Raw genomic sequence first — 25,533 nt, 5'->3', positions numbered from 1 at the left:
CCTCAGAGGGGAATTTGAGGCCTTTTTAGTCTGTTTTCCAAAGAAAGGAGGCTTATGCTTCTTTTTTCACTTCCTGTCAAATGTGGTCAACATATATATTCAGGAAGTCAGATTTCATTAGTTTTCTTGCTCACAGAGTAACTTCTGGGGCATTGAGAGTCCAAGCTGAAATATTTCTTATTTTATATTCATGGATACTTTTGCATAAACTTTGGGATTCACAGTGGTAAACACTTAGGATGGCACAAGGAGCTTGCAAGCCTGTGTTTTGTGAATTGCACTATGTATTTGAATTTCAGCGAGAGGATTTAATCAGAAGAATGATTCAGATTTTGTCTCCTGGTCACTTCTAATAGCAGCTCTATTCTGAAGAGATGATACTTGGAATGACATCTGGCTCATTTATCTTTCCCCTACAATCCTTTCTGTGCTTACTTTTCATGCCAAGTAAGGTCCTATGCTGTGCTTCTGTGGTTCTGAGCTTCCAGATTCACCACTTCTGCTCAAAACAGGTTTTTGCTCTTGTTTTGCCCCACCTACTGAATGTGTTTCCCACTGTTTGACATGAATTCTGACTTTTCCCCTAAGGCACAAATTTTTCTATTTTATAAATCTGTCCTAAGCTCCATTAACCATTTCCTTAATGAAGTCTCCATGTAGGCTTTGCAGAAGTATATTATGAAGTATTTAAGTCAAGTTAATAATCCTCTTTATCTTTCCTAGCCAGATTCTTAAACTGATGATTGCAGATGAAGGGAAGTTTTTATGGATGCCTTGCCTGGTGTCATGGAGCTAAAGCTGAAAAGTACTAATTCAAACATAAAAAGATGCAGTAATTTTCTCTCCTTTTCTTTTGCAGTGCAATTTTCCAGAGAGCCAGGATGGCTAGAAGGCACGTTAAATGGCAAGAGAGGACTTATTCCACAAAATTATGTTCAGTTTTTATAGCGTTGTGCATTGAAGGCCAAGAAGGTGTACATGGTATCCATGGATTTTTGTTCTAGTCACTTGTCTCTACTTTTGTGACTGCTTTTAATCAGTGAAGAGCTGGACTATGGATTGAAGATCTTAATCTGTATAAAGACATTAAGTGTTGCCAAATATGAATTAGAAAAAAATGATTCTTTGAGGGTTGGAATGGGTGGGGGAGGGGGGCAAGAAAGAGGGATAGGGTAATTTTTTAATAGGGTGCTTGTTTTTTCAGTTGTAAAGAGCAGTAGTAGTATGTTTGTTTCCAAGATAAATAGCTTTTGAAGTCAAGTATTTGGTTGATCTGTGACTCAACTTAGTGTCCTGCAGATTATGCTTTGACAGCCACCATTTTTAACAGAATGTGAGGGTGCTGAGGCCCTGGTACAAGTTGCCCAGAGCAGCTGTAGATGCCCCATCCTTGGAAGTGTTCAAGGACAGGTTGGATGAGGCTCTGAGCAACCTGGTCTAGTGGAAGGTATCCCTGCCCATGGCAGGAGATTGGAACTAAATGGTCTTTAAGGTCCCTCCCTACCCAATCCATTCTATGATTCTATGATCATTTTAGGTTTGGAAGATACTGATGGATTAAAAAAAGCTATCATGCTGACAATTACATTATATTTCAGAGTGGAATAGCCAGTGCAGAACAGACATCAGTAAGTAAAAATAATAGTTATCAAGACATGACATTTTTCAAATGTCTTCAAAGAGCACATTCGTTTATGTTGCGTGTATGATTTCATTTATTTTATAAAGATAAGACACATGAACTTTTATTACAGGCTCCTATATGTCATGGTTCCTTTGCTACTCAAAAATATCACTGTAAATGAAATAAAATGTTATTTGTTATTTGACTTGTCATTCCTATGTTGCAGAGTATTTTGCTCTGGTTCTGGAAGTCGTGGCATGAAATAATTATTGGCAGCTCTGTGCAGTCAGCCTCAAGCAGGCTCCAGAAGGGATGGGGAGCTTTCCTCCCGCAAAATAGGCAACTTTGGAAGTTCAAGCCAAATGGGAAAAGAGAATCTCTGGCTACGATGCTTTTGCATCCTGGAGAATTCCAGCATTTTTTATCTGTTGTCTGTTTTAGCTGCTTGTTCACCTTGCCTGTCTTCCTTCCCTCTAATTGTCAACTGCAAGGTCTTATTGATGCCTCAAAATTAGTAGAACTTCAAAAAAGCTGCATGCAGTTTATCACTGATTTTCTATTTTTCTCTCCTTCAAGTAAGACGATGGAGAGGATGCAGGAAAGTGTGACAGGACGGCATGCTAATACAGGCTCAGTTATTTGTTAAACTGGACTCCGTGGATTTTGAGTCATTTACTGCAGCTCTACTTAGCTTGCAAGTTTTCCTAACAAATGAGATTAGTAAACTAGTTAATGGTTAATGCTGCCTTGGGGTTGGGATGGCTTCTTTCCCTGAGGATTTAACTCCATGCCATTAATTTGTTCCTTTGCCTGGACTGCACAGACCACTGGAGTATGCACAAATCATTTCCAGATGGAGCAATGGTGGGCCAAGCCAGTACAGCTCTCCAGCACTGACCCTCATTGCTTGGAGGAGTTTAATTTGGAGAATTCTCCTGGTATTGGAGCAATGACTCCCTGCTCCAAAGCTTTTAGGCAGTTCTTGTCTTGGCTAAGTGACCCAAGCACGGAAAATGACTTCTGACTGATTTGCTTCTTGGTTCAGTGTTAAGGAAATAGCTGCACCAGTACTTGCAGCAACAGCCTGCAGGTTTCTTTGCTCAGATCTGTTCACATGGCAAAGCTCTGTTCTGGCTGGGTCTCCTGTTGCCTGGGCCCACAGCTTTATCTCCTCATCTGTGGCCTTAAAGATTCATTCTGGAGGCAGCACGGTATTTGTGTGCCAAACTCAGTTTTCATGGCTACCAGTTGGTAGAAAATGTTGAAAGGAGAGGGAGAATATAAATCTTTGGTGTTAGCCTTGCAGGTGTGGCAGCTAGGTATGCTGGCTTGTCAGATGGTGAAGCTCTGATAACTTGGAGCTTTCAAGCTCTGGAAGTTGCTTCCATTTGTTTTGTTGTTGCTTTAAACCTGCAGTGCATGTTTGTTCTTGTTCTGGCTGCTGTCCTCCAAAATTCTCAATGTGCTGCTCAGCTCTAGCTCTGTGTGGTGGGGCTCTTTTTCCTTATAACTGAGGTTGTTTAAAAAGGCAGATATAAAGAGAAGGAATAATAGTCTTAGTGTCTCTTCCATCCAGTCCTGTGAGCCTGTTTTACCTTTAGGTGTTTTGAGACTCCTGTTACTCCTGAAGCTATGCAGAACCCAAACAAGAAGAAAACTTTTGAACTGAGAAGCAATACACTGAACAGAGGTAACACTAATCCAGACTTTCTCACGTCCCAGCCGTTGTCTGAAGTGGTGTGAGCTGAGCCAGATCAGATCTGGCTTTCAGGCTAACCACACTGCCTCTGAGGAATTCAGTTGTGGGAACTGCTACCCACCAGATGGGTTTCCACATCAGCCCAGTTACACCAGTGCCAAGTACAGGCTTGCACAGCCCAGTAGCCATGGCACAGCTCGTTCTTCATCCCCGCTGCTGAGCAGAGCTGTGAACGATGCCCTCGGTACTCACTGCTTGGAAGTGGAGATTAAAAGATGCTAAAATTAAAAAAAAAATAATACAAAGGAAGTCAGTTATAAGTTATATAACTTATAAGTTGCTTGCTTTCCTGAAGGTGGCTTTAGGGCATGCCTCTTATCTGGCAGCCGTCTGTCATGGCTTGGTAGATTTTGGAAGAGTGCAGTAATGTGCTGTCGAGACAGGAAGGAGGACAAGGAGTCCATTCTGGAGAAAGCTGGTTGCAGGATCCTTCTCTTGGCCTGGCAGCAGGAGTGCTCATTCTCCATGTGTGGCCTCTGTCTCCTTTCATGGAACTGCTCTCCTGTCACAGCTGGGGGCACAGAGGAGTTAATCCTTGCGTTGGGTTCCCTTCCCTTGCTCTGTGCTGGTTACTGTGGGCAGGGCCACAGACTTGTCAGTTTTCAAAAGCTGAGGCTGCTGGTAGTGAATGCATGGCCTGGGCTGAAAATTAAGAGTGTGAATTGGGAAAAAAAAAACCCAAAAAAGCTTTTTGTGCAAAATGGCATTGGGGTTGCCATCACTGTGGGGCCAGAGATTGAATCCCTCAGCCTGGGGATTAAGGTTGGATGTGTTTGCTGAACAATTAATGGCCAAGCTGAGACTAGCTGGGCTCAGCAGAAAGTTATAGCCTGTTAGTCACTGGTGCAGTGCTGTGCCTTGGCCAGCAGCACTTCTACTCTGCTGGGTGAAAAACCCTGGGGTTTTCAAGCTGCTGAGGGTTAAGTGTTGTCCCAGCTGATCTTCATGGCAGGTTTCCTTCTGATGCCATCTTTTGTGATTGAAAGAAAAATCTCATTAGCTGATTTATCTGTCCTGTAATGAAAATACAACTGCCACATTGGTTGCAGCTTTTGCTACCCAAGACTCTGTAATTGTGTCACAGAAGAAACCTGGGCAGAAACTTGCCTCCTTATTGCTGCTCCTTGTTCTCTTAACCCATTTCACAATTCTTACCTGGTTTGCAGTTTAAGGAGAAAAGTTGCTGACAGAGGGCCTGTGTAGGATGTAAATGCACCAGTGCTAAACTGGGTTTCACTGCAAGTCTTCACTGGAGTTTCACCTCTTCAGCTGAATGTGCCTTGGACATTGTTTTCTACATCAGAGTCCAACACTCTGCCCTCACCCGTCCTTGCAGTAGCCACAGGTAAGCACCAAATAAACTTCACCCTGTCAACATCTACAATTAAAGTAAGATCACCTCAAAAACTTTTTGGCAGGGCATGGTTTATCAAGCAAAATGTGTGACTCCTTTCTTAGTAATATTGTGCTCCTCATGAACTCCCAGTCTCTGGAGATACCTGAGTGTCCCAGCTTGAGGCCAGGTTACAAGTTTTATTATGGTTTTAAGTAGTGATAGCATTGTCTTATTTCTAGAACACCAAATGACAGATGCATCTGCTTGTAAACATATGGGAAATTTTTCTTAACATTGCTGATCCCCTACTATTCTTTCCTTCTGACAATTCAGCAAAGAGAAAGCAGGTGCAAGGATTTTTTGGCAATAAAAAAGTTCATGCAACTTGTTATTAAAAGACCAAAATGCAATTACATGGTGGTTTTACACCACAGACCAGGCTGTGTGCAGAACTTGGTAGTGAATTGCTGAGAGAGTGTCCAGAACAAACTAAGATCGTTAGAAGGGGAAATAAAACTCCTGCCATCCTGCTGTAATTACAACTGGAACAGGTCTGACCCTGAGAAGGCAGGGTCAGTGGGGAGACCTTGTGTATGTAAAATAGAATTTTTCTCAGGGCAAGAGAGAGTCACTAGCTTTGGTCAATGGGAAGAGCAGCAGGAGGTTAACAAAAACTGGAGCCCAGTCTGGTCTGGCTACTGAAGGTTTGTTTCTTCCAGTGGGATGGCCAGGACAGTATCAGCACATGGTTTGTCAAGCACAGGGAGGCAGGTGCAATGAGCCACATTGCTCAGTGCTGGACATTCCCTCTCTTCCAGCCTGAGGAGCTCTCCCTGGCCGAAGCAGTGACACCTGGAGCTGACAGACATTGCTGGAACCAACACTCCAGCTGTCTGAAGAGAGATGCTGCAGTGCATCCGAAGTTACTTTATGTTGAAGTGTTCATGTCCAGGTTAAATGGGGCTCTGAGCACCTGGTCTGGTGGAAGGTGTCCCTGCCCAAGGCTGGAGGTTGGGACTGGATGATCTTTAAGGTCCCTTCCAGCCCAACCCCCTCTTTGGTTCTCTAATGTTCCTGCATGAGCAGAAGGCTTGCCTCTAAGGATATCACTGCACCAGCAGCTAGCTGAGATTAAAATGCAAGAAATACTTGCAATCAAACCAGTTTAATTCATGTATATTTGTACAATTTGTATAAAAAAAAAGAAAAAAAAGGAAAAATAGGTACTTGCAGACATTAACATAAAGACCAAACAATATTTTCTATTTATTTAAAAAGCTTTAAACATACAGAAGCAAACCCCTAATTATAAATGCATCATTATGCATAGATTTTACTGTTTACACCATACTGCTGGCTGCTTTTTTCATCCAGGAATCTATTTAAACTCCAAGAATTTCTTAAACATTCCTCTGAGCTTCCTGGCCTCAGAACTGCTGTCTATCTTATCAAGTCATTGACCTCCAGCTGAAAACATTGCTCTAAAAAATGTCAAATCTTTAATAAACAATTAAAAGTGCATTAACTGTAGAATTTTTTAATTTCATAAATGTTTAAACAAGTCAGTGAAAAACACCACCCTGTGAATTAGCTTTTTGCATGATTGATTGTAAAGTATCTTTTTAATAAGATTCTGATATTGCAAACTTTAGTCTTTTCTATTTTACTCCGTGCAACTGCTCAGTGGCACGATGTGTAGTATTCCTGAAATACCCACTGCAGTACATTACACTATTTTACATTTTAACTGTGTATACAATGCTCTGGCTGCATATCCCTGTTCCTTCTTACAACAAAATAATTTAGCTCAATGAACAAAAGCCCACTTTCTAAAAGCTGTTATAGTTTGTCTTGTATTTTGCAGGAGACAAAATGCCTATTTCATTCTAAACAAATTCAAAAGAATGTAACGAACTTCCCGGTAGCTAAAAACTAGGGTTGGGTTTTGTGGTTTCTTTTTCTTTTTTTCTGTACACAGGTTTAGATAAAAAAAGTGATGGCTATTCTGCTTAAGTGTCCTTGATAAGAGAATACTGCCTCTTACAACATCTATATCCAATTGTATCTATTACTTCAATGATGTCTAGCAAATAATAATCAATGAATGGTTTCATAAACAACAGGTGATTAAAGTAAAGGATTTATTATAATCTGCTTACAGTTGTTTGCAAAGACAGACATACGTTTTTGCATAAAGATATAAATTGCTTTTTAAAACTAATTTAGTGTGTTTAATTATATGAAGTTTCTGTGAATTATGAATTGTACCAAACCAAGATTAAAAGTAATAAGGTACAAAAATAGGAGCAAACAGACAACAATTTGGACTGGGACAGGCATTTAACAGTGAAGTGTAGAATATGGCTTTGCTATTTTAGTCAAGCAAAGTTACTCTGAGACAGAAAAGGAGGCAGTAACTTTGTTAATATAAAAAGCTGCTGCAGACTGTATTCACCCAGAACCTGGCTTTGAAATCTTCTATTTTAGACTTAAAAAAACCCCAAACCTAAATTAAAAGATGGATGTATGACTGTGTCTTTACTGTAAACAACCAGTCTGCATGCTGTATATCTCATGTTGGAAGTTTGGCTTTCATATTGCTGTGCAGGTCAGTATTTAAAGATCTGCCTATGAATTAGACTTCCAAAATGCAAATAATATATGTATGTATATATTTATATATAAAAAACCTCTCTGAATACAGTCTTTACAGATTACCCATTGCATAAGGCAGGTGTCATTTAAAAAGACAAGTAGCGCTGACTGTCTTCAGTGCACCACATTGCACCTCCAAATTTGAGTTCAGAAAGGGTGTAGAATTCTTAATTCAACCACCATTGACAAGAAATGCTACATTCCGACCGGCCAAGGGACACACTATAGCTCAAAAATACCAGTGGCACCCAGAGAGAACACTACAGATTAGGACTCTGAAAAACTATTCTATTTAAACATGAGCATATGGTAGCAACAGTTGAGCCTCAGAAAAGTTCACCTGTCCTCTATTCTACTCCAAAATCTTGTAGTTGCTTATAAATTGTGAAATAGTGAAAATCACCTCAAAAATTCTTTTCTTTGCAGTCTTATTCTAGAGAAAACATTTTTGAGACAAAATCAGACCAACTGAGTTGAACTTGTAGTGTGAACATTTGTCTTCTTGGATGTATCCTGATTATTACAAAAATGCTTACAAAATTACAGATGCTTTTAGTTTATCACTAAAAATTCTACTCAGCTTATCTGCCCTTATCATCCCTCACCATCCCTCTCACCAGTACAAATCTCTTTGATATACTTACTGTAATGATCTGCATGTTCCCTTCAGCATAACCAGAAATCAATCTCCCCCATCTGAAATAATAATCTGACCTTTTAAGATGTTTTATAGATCCAGTATTCAAAGGAAAAAAACAAAACCAAAAACAAAACCAAACAATCTGGGAAACCTTAGTAAAAAAAGAAAAATCATTCAACGTGTTGCTCGCCCCTGTTCCCCTGAGAGAGAAAGGGAATAGAGGGCAAGAACTCACTAGATCATTAAGCTGGCGAAAGCTTTGGAGAGAGACCATAATTTGTCTTGTTAAATGAAACCTTGGTAAAGTGGCAAACACAAAAATGTGTAGTTTCCTACAGATATATGAAGCAGGAGTTCTAAGATGTGCTCAAGTCACATACGCTTGCAAGAGAGACAAAAGGGAAGGAAAATAGAGAGAAATAGAAAGGCTTAAAACACAACTGAAAAGGTTAAGCATGGTTATTTACAACAGATACTGTAGGATGGTAAATTAGATATGATGCTAAAAAAGGCACAGCTTTCCCTTTCTTAAATACACTGTAAACGGTTCATTATGCATGCAGAACATTTCACTTTACAAAAAAATTACCTTGTTTGTTTAGACAAAGATAGTACTTAAATAGTCTCCAGCAAAATAGAGTTCTTTCAAAAATACTTTCCCGTTCATCCTATTAACCATTAAAGATTTTTTGTCTCATTTACAAAAGTTCCTTACACCTTATTTCAGGTCCTTCACAATTTATACATACAGCAATGTACAGTACAGCAAAAGACTGCAAAAAATTATTTGTAAAGCCAGCACAATAGATACTATAAATTGATACCAGGGCATTTGTTTTTCACATCTTATCCTTTTGAATTAAATAGTAAATGGACACTTAACACAGTGTATATCATCTATGATGGGATAACATGGGATAACAAATGCCACAGGTGGGGATAACAGTATTCCACACCAAATGTTCTGTTATTACTTTACACGTTAGGGTTTGTGTTTGTGTATATATGTGTGTGTATATATATAGTTTTTGTTTGTAATTTTTTTTTGGTTTTTTTTTTCTTTTTTTTTTTACAAGAAAAGAATATTAATGCCCCATATTGACTTTACGTTTTATGTGCAAACCAAGGGTAAGCTTTAAAAAGTTCTCATTAGTTCTCGAACCCTTTTAAAACAAGCAAACAATACCAGAAACTACATGGCATATTTAAAACTCCATCTGTTAAAATATCAAAATCAAAGAGTTATTGACTAGATATGGCTTTTCATCCAGAGGAACAGGAACATTTTCTAAGTGTTTTAGGGTTATGGGGTAATTTCCAAACATCTAGGTCTTGCCAAATCCGAGTCAACTGCTTTCCATTCCCCCAAACCCTTTGTATGATTTTAGACTATTCAGAGACTGCTGAACAAGTGTAAAGAGCATGTTTAAAATATGGTTTCTTGGGTCCTTCATGGGTGTGGAATAACACAGGGAAACTTAAGGCAAAGTTCTTCCATTTAAGACATTTTCTATCACTTCCTGTGAAAGTACAGGGGCTTGGCATTCCCAGATTCCACCTTTGGTAGCTGGTCACTGATGATTTCCACCAGCATGGCTGGAAACTCTACTTTCAGTGCCTGAGACTCTCGGAAGGTGTAGAAGCAGAATTCCAATAAGTCACTAACAAGCTGAAATACAGAAAGAAACACTTTTCAGGAAAAACACCAGTATTTTTGCACACAACAACAGCTTACTGATAATTGATTATTTCTAAGAAATACCATCTTACTCTGACCTGACAGTCTCCATTTACAGGGATTATAAAGCAAACAAAAGAACCCAAATGCCAAAGGGCTACTTGACTCATTAAAAATCAGCAAACTAGGAAAACCCAAGATACCACAGATTTGATTTTTCAGCCTAGCTGCACTTTTCCTTTCACTAACAGCAACTGGCCACCATGAAAACTCCAGGTCTACAAAAATAAAGGCTTCTGCCCAGGGGGAAAAGATCAGCCATAAACTATTGTATCTCTCAGCTTCAGCTGGATACACATTCATTAAATCAAGATTATTTGGTTAACTTCAGTGCATTCTCCAGGGCCCACAACCTACAACTGCCAGAGCAGCTGATGTTTGCAGCTCAGCAACACAACTGCTGCGTCACACAGTGGCATTTCAGGTTTTACAAAGACACAATCTACAAGTTTTTTGGTGGCTGTGACCTAAATGCATCTCCCAAAGCCTTACAGTATATTGGACCCTTCCCAATCTTTAAGAAACGTGAAGGAATGAAGCACATCCAGGTGAGTGTGTGAACTTCCACTGCAGTTCACACAACAGTGTGTGATTGAAGGAAAGAGCCTCTGCTATTTAAAAATCTAAGTGTTAAATTAATTTTGGCACCTCGTGTCCTTGCAGAGGACTTGAAACACTTCTGCTTGTGTAGTTTATCAAACACAAGTTTGTAATTTCAATTCTTACCATGCAGAGTTGCACTCTGCCAAAAAGCCCCTGTTAAAGATAGAGGAAATAAAAGTGGACTTCTGGAAGGCAGAAAAGAAAATGAATAAAAAAAATGGGCAGCAACATTTCCATCCTGTAGCACCATACCTTACTGCTCATTTTCAGGACTTTCACAGCTGTTCTTGCAAAGATGTAAGCAGTTTATGAACATCCCAGAGAAGTGCTGAGATCACATGACTCACTGCTATTGAGCACTAGGTGAGTCTGCTTGCTGGGGCTTAGGTCATTCCTGATGATCTGGCATGTCATGAAGCAACACTAATTAATTAAACAGATGCATGCTAAATAAGTAGCATAGACATAATCTGGTTTTCAAGGAAAAAATGCTGATGTTCAAAGGCTTTCTTTACCCTTCAGGAGGAGGTTGTTACTGCATGCATCCTGTGCCAAAAACACTCTAAACAGCCCAAAACCAAAGAGAGGGAAATTGTGTCTTGGTGTGATTGCCACTCCCTCCTCCCTGCCTCTGGCATCAAACACCAGCTGTAAGCAAAGTAAGCCTTGCACCCCTGCACAGCCTTGACAATGACCCTGTGAATAATGTGCTCCTTTTCCTTAAATTCTCATCACTGAATGTGAGAGGGGGTTGGGATCACCTCTGTCCCACTGCCTTCTGTGCAGCTTGAATTCCTACCTCCTCACGCCCCTGTGGAGTCTCTGGATTCAGTGAGACAAGTCACAGGAAATCCTACCTACAAAGTACTAATTCTGACTTCTCTGCAAGCTGTTAGTAGTACCAAGCACACATTTATGTCTGGTGAATATGCAGACAAGGGGAAATGAAAAACAACACTAATGAAGGAAGCATAACCTACTCTAGTCAATAAACAAGTCAGCAGTCCAGTGGGTCAAAACCAGCACGTGATCATGGATACAATCACAGCACAGCACACTATGAATCTCACCACAGAGGAGAATGGTTCAGTTTGCACAACAGTTTAAAAGAAAATCCCTAGAGCCCTCCTATCCTGTCATACTTGGGCATAAGCCCTAAGGACAATGGACTTTCTACACCTATTTAGTCTGCTAAAACTTTTGTTCCACTTTCTTAAGCTATCAGCTTTAACACACTTGACAATAATCATCCACATAAAGAAAAGGGAGGGCTGGGAAGCACGTGTGTCACACCTGTGACCCCATGTGTCACCAGAACCATGGGACTGCAGTCAGGATCTTTTTTAACTCCAGCCTTGAAAGCTGCATGGCTTTTTGGGACTGGGAAAGCATTAATTTAAAATAAAGAGGAACAAACGTGGCACAATTGAAAGCCAGCTCAGAAGTACGAAAATGTAAACACTGTGCTAAGGTTAGACAGATAAAGCTATGAGACCAAGAGCTGAGCAGTGAGCAGGCTATTTTCTGCAGGTGTGCTCCTGTGCATTTTCAAAAGTACCAGTCCCCTGCCAGCTCAGCAGCCTTGGCAGTGGATGCACTGAAAGGATGAAAAACTTGAGTCCCACAGGCAATGTTAATTTTGAAATGTGAATCCTTGCTTCTGCATCCCAAACAACATTTGTCTGATGGAGTTTTGATTTGTAACAGGTAAATAATTTAGATGGTCTTTTGCTTTAGAAGAGGAGTTCCCTCTTCAGTAAGGATATCAAAAAGTTTGTTTTCTCTTGGAACACACAAGCTGTGTCTTTGCAGTGACTGTACCACAGGTGACAAGCAAGGTAACACGAGCTATCCAGCGCCTCTGAATGTGCCTTATGAATCCCCTAGATCAAATATGGTTGTTCTTTAAAGCCTTATAAAATCCCTGTGCTCTCAGAACTCCTGACTGCACTTTAGCTGACCACTTCTACCCTCTACTTCTGGTGGTTTATACTGGAAAAGCTGAGAGCTCCCCCACTCCAGCAATGTGAGAGACAACTCCAATATAGCAGTGACAGTGAAAGCACTGCTGTTTGCACAAGCAGTGCAATGGTGACTAGAAACATCCTGGCTTCTACAATCTCGATTATTTCATCTACTGAAGCACACTTCTGAAGATTCACAGCTTGGCAGTGCAGTTAAGGCCACAACTAAAACAATTCCCAATTCTCTCATCACTGCCCCTGCAGTGTGCTGTGCTTCAAACATTTTCAGAGCTACAGCAGTCTTAGCAATTCTGGTATTTTTACCTAATCAATTTTTGCATTTGTATGCTGTATTGAGCACCTCTGAGAAATAGAAGTATTAATCAAATGTAATTTTCTGTTATTAGGGTGGGGTGTGTATAAAATGGACTTTTTCATGCATACTGTTCTTCATAATTAAAAAAAAATGAATCCTTTAATGAAGTCCCTGAAGTTAATACAGTTAAAGTGACCTTTGAGCACTTGCCCCATTTTTGCAGCAAAAAGAATGTATTTTAGTTTGGAAATCTCACCATGATGCCTTTGCATTTCCAGAAATGGTAAGAACTATTGGATTTGCAAGGATGCACATTCCTGTGCTTCTTTTTCTCCAAATTCTCTCAGAATCTCTGAGTGTGGTATGAAAGCCCTCAGTCACTTCTCTACCAGGAGCATCTCTGTGATTAAGCCTACTGAGACAGCAATTAATACAGCAGTAGGGTAACAACACAATGCTGAGTAATTTTTTCCTATTATTAGCTACAGCTATTACTGTCAGAAACTTCAGTGTTTTCCTATATTAAAAAAAAAAAGAAAAAAGAAAAAAAAAAAGAGAGACTTCAAACTGCCTGTTTCTGCCCTTTCAGGAATGGGTCTCCGCCCACCTAGCTCCCTCATCACCCAGCAGAGCCCTTGGTGACTTTAGGACTACTGTCACTTCCTGCTTTTTCCACTTCACCCAGTGGATACAGAACTCCTGCTCCAACAACCAGGAAGGCTAAGGAAAACCACTGCCAAGCAGGTCTTGATTATTCCATTGCCACTATATTCGTTTTTGCTCCCAGTCCTATGAAAATCCCATGATGTAAAGTAATCATTACTCCAAGGGCTCAGGAAGGAAGTTATTCCCTCTGGGATGGCTTAGAGGCTGAATCTTGGAGATCCATATGACCTTTGGTGACCCACAGTGGCCAGTTCCAAGCTGCCTAGGAAATCCTGAACTCTAACCCAAGAGTAAAGCCTTCCACTATCACAGGGAGTACAAGGGAAGAGCAAGGGATAAAGCCTCTGGTTATTCCCAGGCAGAGAATTTGCCTCATGCTAGTAAGGAGTAAAAGATGGATAAAATACCTATGGATTAGGCACTACCAGTGTCTGGCAGAGCTAACATGGACCCTGGTTCTGCCTGGGCTGATGCATTTATCTGACTGAGGAACTGCACTCATTTTTTCACCTTTCCTTTATAACCACGTGCACACCCAAACCACAGCACCTGACACCTGGCCGTGCCACAGAAGAGCCTGAGTTCAACTCGTGTTCTGTGCCTGGAGGAGCACCCACAGCATCACACAGCAACGAAACATCCTCATCCCTTGGCCAGCACAAACTGTGAGCCAAGTCTCCTTTGCTCTTCAGCAGTAGCAGGGTTCTGCCCTTCCCCAACAAACACCAACAAAATGTGAAGGAAGAGGGATCCGACCATCCCAAACTGAGCAAGACAACGCTCAGAGTAGCTTCTGTCTACATTAGGGAGCTGGGAATCAATTTCTCACTTGACAGATGCATATTAGCTGCCACAAACACACACCTGGCACACTCCCACATCGCTGCTGCTCTGGGAGCAGAGGCTGGATCTATCCTCTCACTAAACAGAGCAAATGCTCACCCTGAGAATTCAGGCACTGGGACCTAAATGAGGCTCCAAACTGCTGGGACACAACTTGGGCAGATCAGCAGCAGAAGTAAGTGTACCCAAAGGTGTTGGTGACAGCTGAGGGGCTCAGCTGCAGCTTTGTATCTGTGGATTAGGAACCTGCAGAGGCACATTTGCATCCAGCACAGCATCCCTTGCAGCCCTGCCCCTGGAGGATCCGTGCCCTTATTCCCACTGTCAGCTCTTTCAGCGAGTGAAATCCTGGCGCTCTCAGCCTATGGAAAGATCCACCTCAGCTATAAAGTATTCCCGTCAGGAGCCATAAAAAATTAATTATTCAGCAGCATGAGCCTTAAAGAATTTATTTTTGTTTGGCAGAAAATGTCAACAAGCAAATGACAGCGCAGGGCGCTGCCTTGCCAAGGGGAAGGTTCACATTAGGGTTTAATGTCATGGCATTGAAACAAAAGCCCTCTTCACTCAAAGCCTGTTTAGTATCAGCCAGATTGAAACCAAATTCAGCTTTTGTTCTGCAAACTGCCTAACCATACACTGCACGGTGTCTATATGAAATGAGGCCTGCCATGCAAGATACAGCCCTTCCTGCCAAAGCCAACAGGAGATGCTGAGGAGGATCCAGATGAAGTTTTTGATACCATGTGCAGGACATCTGTTTCTAATGTTCCTGAGGGTGTTTGTCAGGCACTTCACCTCCATCCAAGTGCTGCATGTGCATCTCTCTCTGAAATGCCCACAGCCATTCACAGGCACAAGACCAAAACTTGTGGGGTCTAGGTAGAGGGGCACTGTCCTTGCTACACTGTGGTTCTTCAGGACATAATGCACATGAACCACCCAAAATAACAGAAATACAATCCCTACGAGAAGGAAATATGGGATCATAGAATCATTAAGTTTGGAAAAGACTTCTGAGATCACTGAGTCCAGCTGTTAACCCTGCACTGCCATGTTCTCCACTAACCCACGTCCTGCTGCCTCAGCACCCACAGCTTCCACAGGGCACCGTGCAGACAGAGAGTGACAGGACAGGCTGCAGGCAGGCTCCAGAGGCCCAGCACAGGTGTGCACATGCACAAACCCTGTTCATCTTGTCTACCCAGGATGGGTTTCCATCTCTTAAGGTGCTTTGAGGCTTTATGGATCATTAAATAAAGTTGCTGATGTTTTCAAATACTTAAGTGCCTGCCTGGCCTTCTTGAAAATTTCTTATTTCCTCAGCTTGGCACTTTTCTACCTGCACATATGTTTGCTGTGTGGATGAATGATTTAGCATACTGAGCAATGTAAAACTATCTTGTTTGGGTTTTCTTGTTCTTCCTCATATTATATAAGCCAAGCATACTGTAATTTGATATTTCCATGCACTGTATTTCATATATTCCTCAGACAGATGTCTTATAAATGAGGTTGATGAAAGCAAGTCTGGAGGTGGGAAGGAGCAGGGTTTTTTATTGCTTGCCCCTACACTCAGGTAAAGTGAATTCCACGAGTGATGAGAGGCTGCTCTGCTCAGATGGACATTGTGGATACACCAGGAGGGCTGAACAAGCACGGATTGTGCACCAGCCCCTTCAGGCTTGCACTGAAAATGCCAATGCCAAGATTACAGCAGCATCTAAACATGGGGCCTCAGCTGCAGTTAGACTGCCCAGCACCAAATATATTCTGATCCTCTGAAATTATAATGGAATAAGTTAAAAATACATAGGTGACAGCTGAGGAAGCGTTCCTCCTAGACTAAGGAATCAAGCAGAAAATTTGCATTCACGTCGATTGAACAGAGAAATTCTGCACTAACAGGCTGTGGGGAGAGAATATTAATTCTCACTTCTCATTAATATTATCACCACTCTAAATTTATTCTGATGGATTTCAAAAACCAAAAAAAAATGTTTTAAAGAGAAAAAATAAACAAGTGCCCTTGTTGAACAAGTCTCCAGTATCATCTCTGAAAGGAAGCACTGTTGTGGAGACAACTGGCCTTTCTAACAGAGATTGCTGACAATGGGACTTTCTTTAAAAAGTCCTTTGACTATTAAAACAAAAGCAATGCAAAAATAGCTTAATTAAAAATTAAATAAAATGCAAGAGCAGCCTGCTTCCTCTGGTTAGTTCAGTTCCCAATGGTTAATGCTGTGTTTTGGAAAATGTCTGTAGGACATGGGAGTGCTCTCAGAAAGCACGAGTCTGTCATCCAGTCACCTTAACCACACAAACACTCCAATTTCAGCAACAAATCAGACACTGCCTATCCTGAAGAGGATTGGAAAACTCCATAAATGCAGGGGTTTGTTATGCTGCCTCGAGGGTCAGATGTAAATTCTTGCAAGTGATTTTATCACCCATCCCTTTTTTTCTCCACTAAAACACTACAACTTCCTTTGCTGGCACTGAGCAAGTGAAACCTGATCTCTGAAGAATGAGCTATTACTGCAGTACTAATAATACTCCCCCTGCCTCCCTCTAAGGTTTGCAATGTTTTAATGAACAACAGAACAATATTTGAAAAATAATTCCATATGTACATTCTGTAAACAGACCTGAGGCTGTTACACCGATACGACCTGAAGTGCACCGTACTGTACCGTCTCTGCAAAATGAAATTTAAGTCGAGTACAAAGACACACATTTGTATGCAGGCTCTGAAAGCAAGTGCTGTGGCTTTCTTCATGCAGCAAAGATCCTTCCCTAACCCCATCCCAGCCAGGATGGAACAGGGCAGTTTTCTCCTTTGCTGCCGTTTGTCAGATTTTACTGGGAGGGTGATGAGCGTGCTGGGAGCCCTCCTCTCATGTACCCAAAGATAGCTGAAGGTCACTCTCACTGTCCCCAGGAGTCTCCCATCACTTGCTGCACAATGGCACAGCTCTGGAGAGGATGGGTGCCAGCCTTGCTGGCCCAGGCAATGGGCTGGTCCCCATGGAACTCTCAGGGGCACTAAGAAAACCCTCAGTTTCAGGAGACCTTAGCAGCGAGGGTCACTCGTTTCCTCTGCAGAGGCTGCACGCTCCCTCAGAGCAAGTTAAAGGAGACACAGCCCTGCTGCTGCAGAGGTAAATTTTGCACTTGCCATTACACTGGCTAGAACCAGGTTGCTCCCAGCTAAACAGCTCAACATTATGGACACCCCTTCTGGAATCTACCACACCTACCACAACCACTCTGTCACTCTGGGCAGAGGCATCAGCAGCCTAGGTGCTTTGAGACCAAACTTTTAGTTTGCTATGTCATTCATCACATCACACCCGAGACACATAAAACACCTTGTGCTGGAATAAGGCAGGGTGGCAGAAATAACCCAACAAGGAATCTTCCACTTGAAAAGTTCAAATAAAGCTTCAAACACCCAGGATGGCTTCAAGGACTCAGTGCATCTTTTCAAGCCATCATTATTACAAACCCAGCTGTAAAAGATCACCAAATGAATTCTGTGTTTGTTGGCACATCAGGCATGTTGGATGTGTAATACATTAACCCTGAACCTTTCACCTTAATGACTTCTGCTTTCTTATTTTAACTTCTTAAATTCATCTATAACTTCTCTCAGATGTCCCTTTAAAAAGAACATGGGTGGTTTTTTTTTTTATCCCTGTCAGTTAACACAATTAAAGACTATTTGTTAACCTTAATGAGAGATTTTTTGCTCAAGTTTTCTGAGCTCCCTGAGGAGTTATACTTACATCATGCATGGAGTCAAGAAGTTTAGTCAGTTGGTAGAATCTCTGCCAGCTTTGCCCAGAGTTACTTGGACATTTAGTTACCATCTTCTTTAGTTCTTTAATGTAATTTGCCCTCATTTCTTCAAATGCAGCTTGGCTTTTGAGACCATCCTTGGGAACTGTCATTGAAAAGACAGTCTTTAATTAGTATTAACTGCATTGCTTATTCTTTTGATGTGCATACTTAAACAGTTACACCAGTCAGCGGATGAAGGAATGAAACCTTTAAGCAAAGTCCGTAATTTTACAGACATTGGTGAGGGATCAACAACATCACACAGATTCTCAAGCGAGTCAGGCATCCTCTCCAGATGTGTGATTGCAGGAGCTGTGGCAGAGGACAAGATAACATCTCAGAAATAGGACACATGCTAACCTCATGTCCAAACTGCTTTCAATACAATCCAACCACATAAAAACCAAGCAGATGGATCAAGGGTATTTTGTTAGAAGCTGAAAACGTGATTTATCATTCTTGAATGATTCCCCACACTTGGCAGAGGAGGAGAAGGTACAGAATCACAGCTGTTATCTGCAGAAATGCTAGATCAAGTAACACATTTTTATGCCATCAAGTAAGATCTAAAATTTCTTTGAATGTTAGCAAGCATCTGCATAGCATCTAGAACAAAACAGAGCCTTTTTTCTGCACAGAACAGAGGACTGTTTTCCAAACAGGCATCCTGACCCAGGGCTTGACCATGACAGACAGTTGCAAGCATTTCTAGTGTCCTGTTAAAGTTTCCATCTGCCAGACAGAGACAGAATCATGATCATGGAATCATCATTTTATAAATGGGTCAGAAGCACAGTTTTCTGATACTTTTTATTGGGACCAATATCAGCAGAGCTGATTACAAAAGCAAATACCCTGTTTTTTTACAGACTGCAAACACTCCTGCAGGTTCTGTCCCAAACAGCAATGGGGATCAGATCCCTATGAAAACTCCAAAGGGGTTATTAACAACATTACTCAAAATATTGTGAGTTTTAATATCCAAATTCCTTGAACACTGCTTAACCATCAAATGTGTTTTTTTCTCTGTATCTCTTAGGCATAGTCCATAGAAGGAAAATAAAATATAGTCTGTGCATGAGTGACTTTATTTCCTAAGTCAGTCAGACAACTATGTCAGATCAAGCTAAATGGGAAGTTACCTACTAAATAGAGAAAGGAAAAAAAGGTGATCTTCCAATTCAGCTTACCCTGACTTAACCTCTTGACAGAAACTGTCTTGTTCATACATTCCTTTCTCTTCTGAATACTCTCAACTGCCCTCTATCCCACTGAAATCACATCAGAAGCATGTAACAACTGCCCTAAATGGCTCCAGAGTAGAAGCTTTAAGAAAAAGCATCAGTCTCTACAAACAAAATTTAGTGATGGGGAACAAGGAGGAGCTGTACCACCACAAGAGCAGCAGGGACTTGAGGCCCCCAAGTGCTGGAAGGGGGCAAAAGGAAGAATCTTTAGAAAAAGCCTAGGAGGTTACACACCAGCCTGCTTGCTGCTTGGTAAATATTATATATTTATATTACACAATCATAATATAAATATCATATGTTAATTTAATTTTCAAATTCTAGATGCAAACTCAGTCAGCTGACAGATTAAAAAAACTGTCTGGAACCAATCTACAAATTCAGTTCAAGGTGAATGAACACAGAGGCACCAATCAAGATAAGTAAAGCCATCAGAGCATGCTGTGGCCCTCACACAAAGTACACAGGGGCTTTGCAGTTCCTTTAATATGTACAGTGCTTACAGGCTGTTAGAGTCACTCTTTCTTTGTCTACTACTATGTATTTTACTGTTCTGTCTGAAAATTATTATACTATCACCCCAGCCAGATTATTAAGGAAGAAAGAAAGACCACAAATAAAGAGAACTCAAGCAAAACATGAAATTCTGGAGGTTTGCCCAGTGTTTCTGATTTTACTTATTAAATGCAGCAATACTGTTGGCAAGCTCCCAAAATCTATGGTCTGTGGAAAGCTAGAAAACAACTGAGTTGTAATGTGTGGTTTCTTCCACATGTAAATGGAGTGAAACTTCCTTGATGTGGTCGCCATGAAAGTTTCAGAATAACTTGTACTCCATTCATCACATGATTAAATAAAAGAATTTAAATGAAAACAAACCTGGAGTTTTCTGTCATAAGACTGTACCAAGGTGTAAGCACTCAAAACCAGGTTTGCTGCCCTTCACTTGACACTTTCTGGGTTTTATCACCACCTCCATTTCCATTTTGCTCTCCTTTCTCTCTCTCTCTAATATAAATATCCTGATTCTCCCAAAACAAACTATTTTTAGCAGGTTGTCTAGTGACTATGGTGTGTGTTTGAAAGGGACCCAGCTCACTGAAGTTAATTGGCCAGACTGATCTTACCTAAGAGATTCTTACAATAACTCATTAGTTTACACTCTTGAGAGGGTAGAATAATAAATACCTGGCTTAAAGACATTTTGCTGCATATTTAGAATACCTTCAGGTTATTTTTCTAAAGATTCTTCCCCTTTAAGGCTGATTAAAATGCTGCAGAGGCAGATCTCCAGTCCAGACACTCTCTCAAGAACACTTTGGGGGCCAAGCCCTCCTGAGCACATTGCTTCTGGAAACACGAGGAGTGACAACCTTAAAAAAAGCCCATTTACCCCTCAGGGAATGCCTGGAGCACAGCCCCTCCCCACTGCTCCAGGCTCACTGGCTGACCATCTCCAGCCCTTGGTGGAGTGGGCCCTGGGGTCAGACTCTGCAGGCCATGACACAAAGGGCTCCCCAAAAAGTGGTGTCTCTCCCAACCCCAGCAAGCTGGAACAAATTCAGTTGGAAGAGGGAAGGGATGGAGATGGCTGAGCCCAAAAAACTTACAGCCCCAGGAAGTTTCTGTTAGAGGATCCAAATGCCAGCTCTGACAGAACTGCAGCCTCATGTGCCCCTTCAAAGGCAGGTATTTTAACCACAGAGCTGGCTTGTCATGGTGTCACTGAGTTGTTCCCCACAAAAAGGAGCAGGATTCCACAGAATAACATTTCCTTACAGGTTTACAGGCTGTTACTGCTGGAAAAGTAATGTACAAACTGCCTGTGTATTTATACAATTGCACTGGGACAGGAGGTTTTCAATATTTTCAGTAAGATAAGATCAAGAGATCTGCTAATTACTACACAGTGCTGTAACAAGCACCAAGATGTAATTTTGTGTCTTAAAACTCAAAGCATGATGCTCAAGAGAAAAAAGGAAGCACATACTGACTTCTAATAAACTTTCAGAAGCCCAGGGAAGGGCTTTCCATTCTCAAGTCACTTGGCACTACAAGATCACCTGCTCTGCAGTACAGGAAATGCACATCTTTTGATCCTGAAGGTCATGTTGAGTCAGCCAAACCCTGGTGGCTTTGAATGTCGAGCAGGGATCTTCCCTCAATCCCCACAGCTGTGGCACTTGCCTGGCATGTCTGTTGGTGTGGTCCCCCTATGGAAAGGGGGTTCAAAGCCCATGCCTGGCCACTCCTGTCCCTCCAATGCACATGACACACTCCCACTGCAAAGACACTTCCTGTGCTAGCTATAGATAAACCCCAAGGCATAAACCCAGGCTTATTCCCATCTGGAAACAGTTTGGCTCTTTTGTCAAGTTGGTTAAAATCACTGCACCTCTTTGTGCGCTGGAATATTTTCAAGCTCTCCTACATAACCACGGACCCAACTCACCTGTGCTTAAGAGCAGCAGCACTTTCATGATGGTGTACTCCTCGAAGCTGAGCTGCAGGCGGACGAACTGCAGGCTGATCTGGTGCATGCCCTGGCACAGCTCGAACATCGCCGACTGGCGCATCCGCTCCCTGCGGAGACAGGGAACAACATCCACGGCATCAGAACGGGAGAGCACAACCTGCAGGGGCTCACCCGGGCACCAGCCTGCTCCTGCACCGTGTGGCTGAGCTCACCTCGCTTCCCGGCAGACCACGGAAAAGGAATGGCAAATTTTGGGATTTGTCACTGATGGTATTAATGGAGTGGCAAAACCGTTTTAGAACGTATTTGGACTGTCAGTGTTTGTTCAGCTCTGCCCTGGCTGATGGAAGCGTGCCTGCTGAAGAGGTCAGAGCTGGTGCAATGGGGGAACAAACCTACACCCACTGAATGCATGCTCTAGATGATACACTCCCCCATCAGTTGACATCTCCTGTTCAAACACAGGAATATTAAAAAAACATGTGGTTTTGCCCCCAAACTAGTAATTGAAAACAATCTGGAATAAAGGAATATATTTTAAAAATGAACTCATTCATTAACACAGACTTCTGCCTGTTAAATCGTAAAATAATTAGGATACATGACTTGTATCTTTAAATATACTTACATAAATTTACCTTCAGACTTTGGCTCTCTTCTCTGAGGTAATCCTAGACTAACCTACCCAGCTCAAGTTTCAGGCAGAATTTGTTAGAATTTTGCTAAATTTCTGAAGCTGCCGTCTCAAACCACAACACTACAGAAAAGAGTCATTGAGAGTGCCTGTCTCAGCAGAAACTCTGATATATATGTGTGCATGTGTACATGCAGGTATGTAGACAAGGTCCTATAGTTGTTCTGTGGCCACTACTCATCTTTTTTTTCAGTTGCTCAAAACCAGTTGTCTGTATTTCTTCTAAGATTTTTTTTTGCATAACTGGGGAGTTGGATGAAGTTCAGCTCATTATTTTAACCAAGCAAATGCTTTTTCAAATATACAAATTGGCTGGTGAAAGAGAAGAATCATACTGTGTGCAAACAAAGACTGACATAATCTTCCTGGTGTTTTATTGCACTGCTGCCAGAGCAATTTCATTTTCCTCTTTAATACTAATAAAGCAGACTCCCCATTGTTAGATGGGCCCTGCACTTTTCCCCTGCTCCACCCTCTTTTCTTGAGACTACGAACTTCCAGCTTCCTTTTTTTTTTTTTTAATTAAATTTAATAGTAGGAGTAATGCCATACGTATTTGTTTTTATTATGCATCATGGACTGCTCCCAGGAGGCTCTGAGGGATACACACTGAATTTGAAAGGCGAATGATTAATAAAGGACATTTGTATTTTAAATTCTGCATGTTGAAGTGTATCTCAGATGGCCAGAGACAGCAGCACTCGAAGTAAGAGCCATCTATGACATCCATCATTACTTCTGCAGGACACCAAGGTTTGTTCCTGTTCCTTCAGACTGAGAATATAAAGCCACTGCCACCATCCCTGTGTTTGACCTCTACAGAGAGAACTGACAGATTTTTCATCAGATACTACAAGCCACACAGCAAGAAAAATAAAACATTATGATGTTTTGTCTCAGGTTCTAATGCCTTTTTTTTTTGGTGGTGAAACACTCTCTGTGCGAGTTAACTGTAAAACTATTAACTCAAAAACTCAATTTTTTATGTTGAATTGCACTTTTTCTGACATCCGAATTTTTCTGCCTTTTGTTTTTCTTTGTACTTGTTTTGCTTATATGTGATTGCCCACATAGAATAATTTCAGTTATAGTCAGGGCTTTTTTGGATAGTTATTTCTTTCTGTCTTTTAAATATTCATTTTTTTATCTACTTACAAATATTGATCTCTAGGCTTACCCTGAAGGAAAACCTGATGGCACTGTTTGTAGCGAGATAAAATTATGCACAGAATGAGTTACTAAGTGATTTGTTTAATATACAGCAAACACATTATTTGAAATCAGTTTGCCACCTGCAAAATCAATTAAGTTGATTTATTACTTATTTACAAAACATTACCAACTAAAAATTATGCTAGTCAATTCATGACTCTGTTTAATGAAAGATAAGCATTTTGTGGGAGTTTACGGTAGTCAAGTTTGTTTTTGGTTTTCAACCCCACACTGTGTAGAATAAGAGGGTACAGAGCTTTTGAAAAATTCAGATGCTGATATCACAGATATCCAATACCTTGAGAGGAGCAACAAAATAAAGCAATAGAAATATGATAAAAGTGAAGAGGCACAGAGAAAATAAGGCATGTCAGCATAACATGAGCAAAGATATTTTCTTCCTCACCAAACACATCAGCTAAGAATAAATGCCACCAAGTCATCACAAATGCCTTTACCATCATGAGGAAAAATTAAAATGAAAAAAAAGAGGGATTAAAAAAAAAGGCAAACCCCATCTAACCAAATCCAGCCCCACCTCTGACACAGCTCCTGAGCCTCTCAGCATGAAAAACGGAGGATATGAAGAGGTGGAATATAAGGGCACGTATCTTTATGGGGACATGTAAGAAGGTAAGTACATTTAAGTAACAAAAAGCGTGGAGCCAAAGCTCTGAATCCGCTATTTGGATATGCATTCAGAAGTGGTGTCATTAGCTCAGTTTAGCTTAATCCTCCTTCATAATAACACGCTTTAAACTTTACACCTTCCATTAATCCATCTTAAGTTCCCCCAGTGTCTCCTTACAGGCTTAAAGTAATGCCCAGCTCACATTTTGCCTGACCTTTCCTGCAGCCCTGTGCACGGGCAGGGCATCCAGCCATTCCCACTGCTCTGCCACCAGCCATTCCCATCTCTGCCACCAGCCATTCCCACTGCTCTGCCACCAGCCATTCCCACCTCTGCCAGGCATTCCCACTGTTACCAGCCATTTCCACCGCTCTGCCAGTGGAGCCACCCAGCTACAACAGATATGTAGGATTTAACCAGTCACCCCAGGAGAGCAGGGATGGCTTGAGGAAACCATTTAAGACAAGGCATCCGGAATACCAAACCAGCCATATATCTCATAATGCCCTTAATGTGATCTCCACAGAAACCAGGCAGCCACACCAGAAACTGTGAAACTACAGGCAGGCTGAAGAGAAACAGCTTGTTATGAATAAGTAACTCATCATTTATGAAGTCATCATAAAGCCCAGTATCGTAAATCTCCTCACCAAGGATGGAAACTGCAACGCAACTGACCGTAACCAAAAAGAGGAACCCACACAGCAAGAAATATTCACTGACAGGCGAAACTCAGCCCCAAACCAAACCTGATACCACGTTTTATTTACTTTCTCATGGGTACTATTCAAGGCTGCAGCACAAGGCATCTTCCTAAATTAGACAGAGAAGTGAGTAAACGGAAAGCTGTGGTGGGTGTGTTGAGGTTTCATCAGGACTTAAGTGACATGCTGATAATCCCAAGGAAAAACTGACCCAGCCCAATTTTTCACAGCACCTCAGAGGAACAGAAATGCATCTGAGTTAGTCCCTAGGCCTCTGCAGCCCAGAACAGACTTAGGAAAAGACCAATATACATATTTGTAGCAAAACTTTGATGTCAAAGACTGTTTTTGTGTCTTCTGATTTCACACTTCTTACCACTCTAAGAACCATTTCCAATTTTATCACCAAGAACCTTTCCCTTGCTGGACTAAAACCTGTATCCATTTGAAGGTTGCCCACCAATTAAATTGATTTCAGGCACCTTCAGAAAGCACTTTAACACTGTAACAAAACCAAAACAAATAACCAATCAAACAAATGCAGCCCAACAAGTAAACCTGCCAAAGGCCTGAAAGTCAAAA

The 25,533-nt window shown here is 41.4% G+C and overlaps 2 protein-coding genes and 1 long non-coding RNA gene across 5 annotated transcripts in view; 2 read left to right on the top strand and 1 right to left on the bottom strand.

The window, feature by feature from the left end:
• Positions 1-1,824, top strand: part of ARHGAP10 (Rho GTPase activating protein 10) — a 138,567-nt gene extending 136,743 nt beyond the window's left edge. For both annotated transcript variants that reach the window (XM_064416692.1, XM_064416691.1), the window contains one exon: positions 860-1,824. In XM_064416692.1, the coding sequence (XP_064272762.1) occupies positions 860-948 (89 nt within the window). In that variant the 3' untranslated portion in view covers positions 949-1,824. The remainder of the gene's footprint in view (positions 1-859) is intronic.
• A 2,381-nt stretch (positions 1,825-4,205) lies between these two features.
• On the top strand, positions 4,206-7,055 carry LOC135298781 (uncharacterized). Its single transcript, XR_010360802.1, has 2 exons — positions 4,206-4,728; positions 5,538-7,055. It is a non-coding gene; the product is annotated as an uncharacterized LOC135298781 (long non-coding RNA).
• The window catches only part of NR3C2 (nuclear receptor subfamily 3 group C member 2), a 189,184-nt gene continuing 169,612 nt past the window's right edge, over positions 5,962-25,533 (bottom strand). For both annotated transcript variants that reach the window (XM_064416687.1, XM_064416685.1), the window contains 3 exons: positions 21,687-21,817; positions 17,933-18,090; positions 5,962-9,683 (listed from right to left, as the gene is read on the bottom strand). In XM_064416687.1, the coding sequence (XP_064272757.1) occupies positions 9,528-9,683; positions 17,933-18,090; positions 21,687-21,817 (445 nt within the window). In that variant the 3' untranslated portion in view covers positions 5,962-9,527. The remainder of the gene's footprint in view (positions 9,684-17,932; positions 18,091-21,686; positions 21,818-25,533) is intronic.

Source organism: Passer domesticus, chromosome 4 (assembly GCF_036417665.1).
Source record: "Passer domesticus isolate bPasDom1 chromosome 4, bPasDom1.hap1, whole genome shotgun sequence".
NCBI classification, from domain to species: Eukaryota; Metazoa; Chordata; class Aves; order Passeriformes; family Passeridae; genus Passer; species Passer domesticus.
The sequence above is the reverse complement of the archived record's forward strand: the minus strand, read 5'-3'. Positions and strand labels throughout refer to the sequence as shown.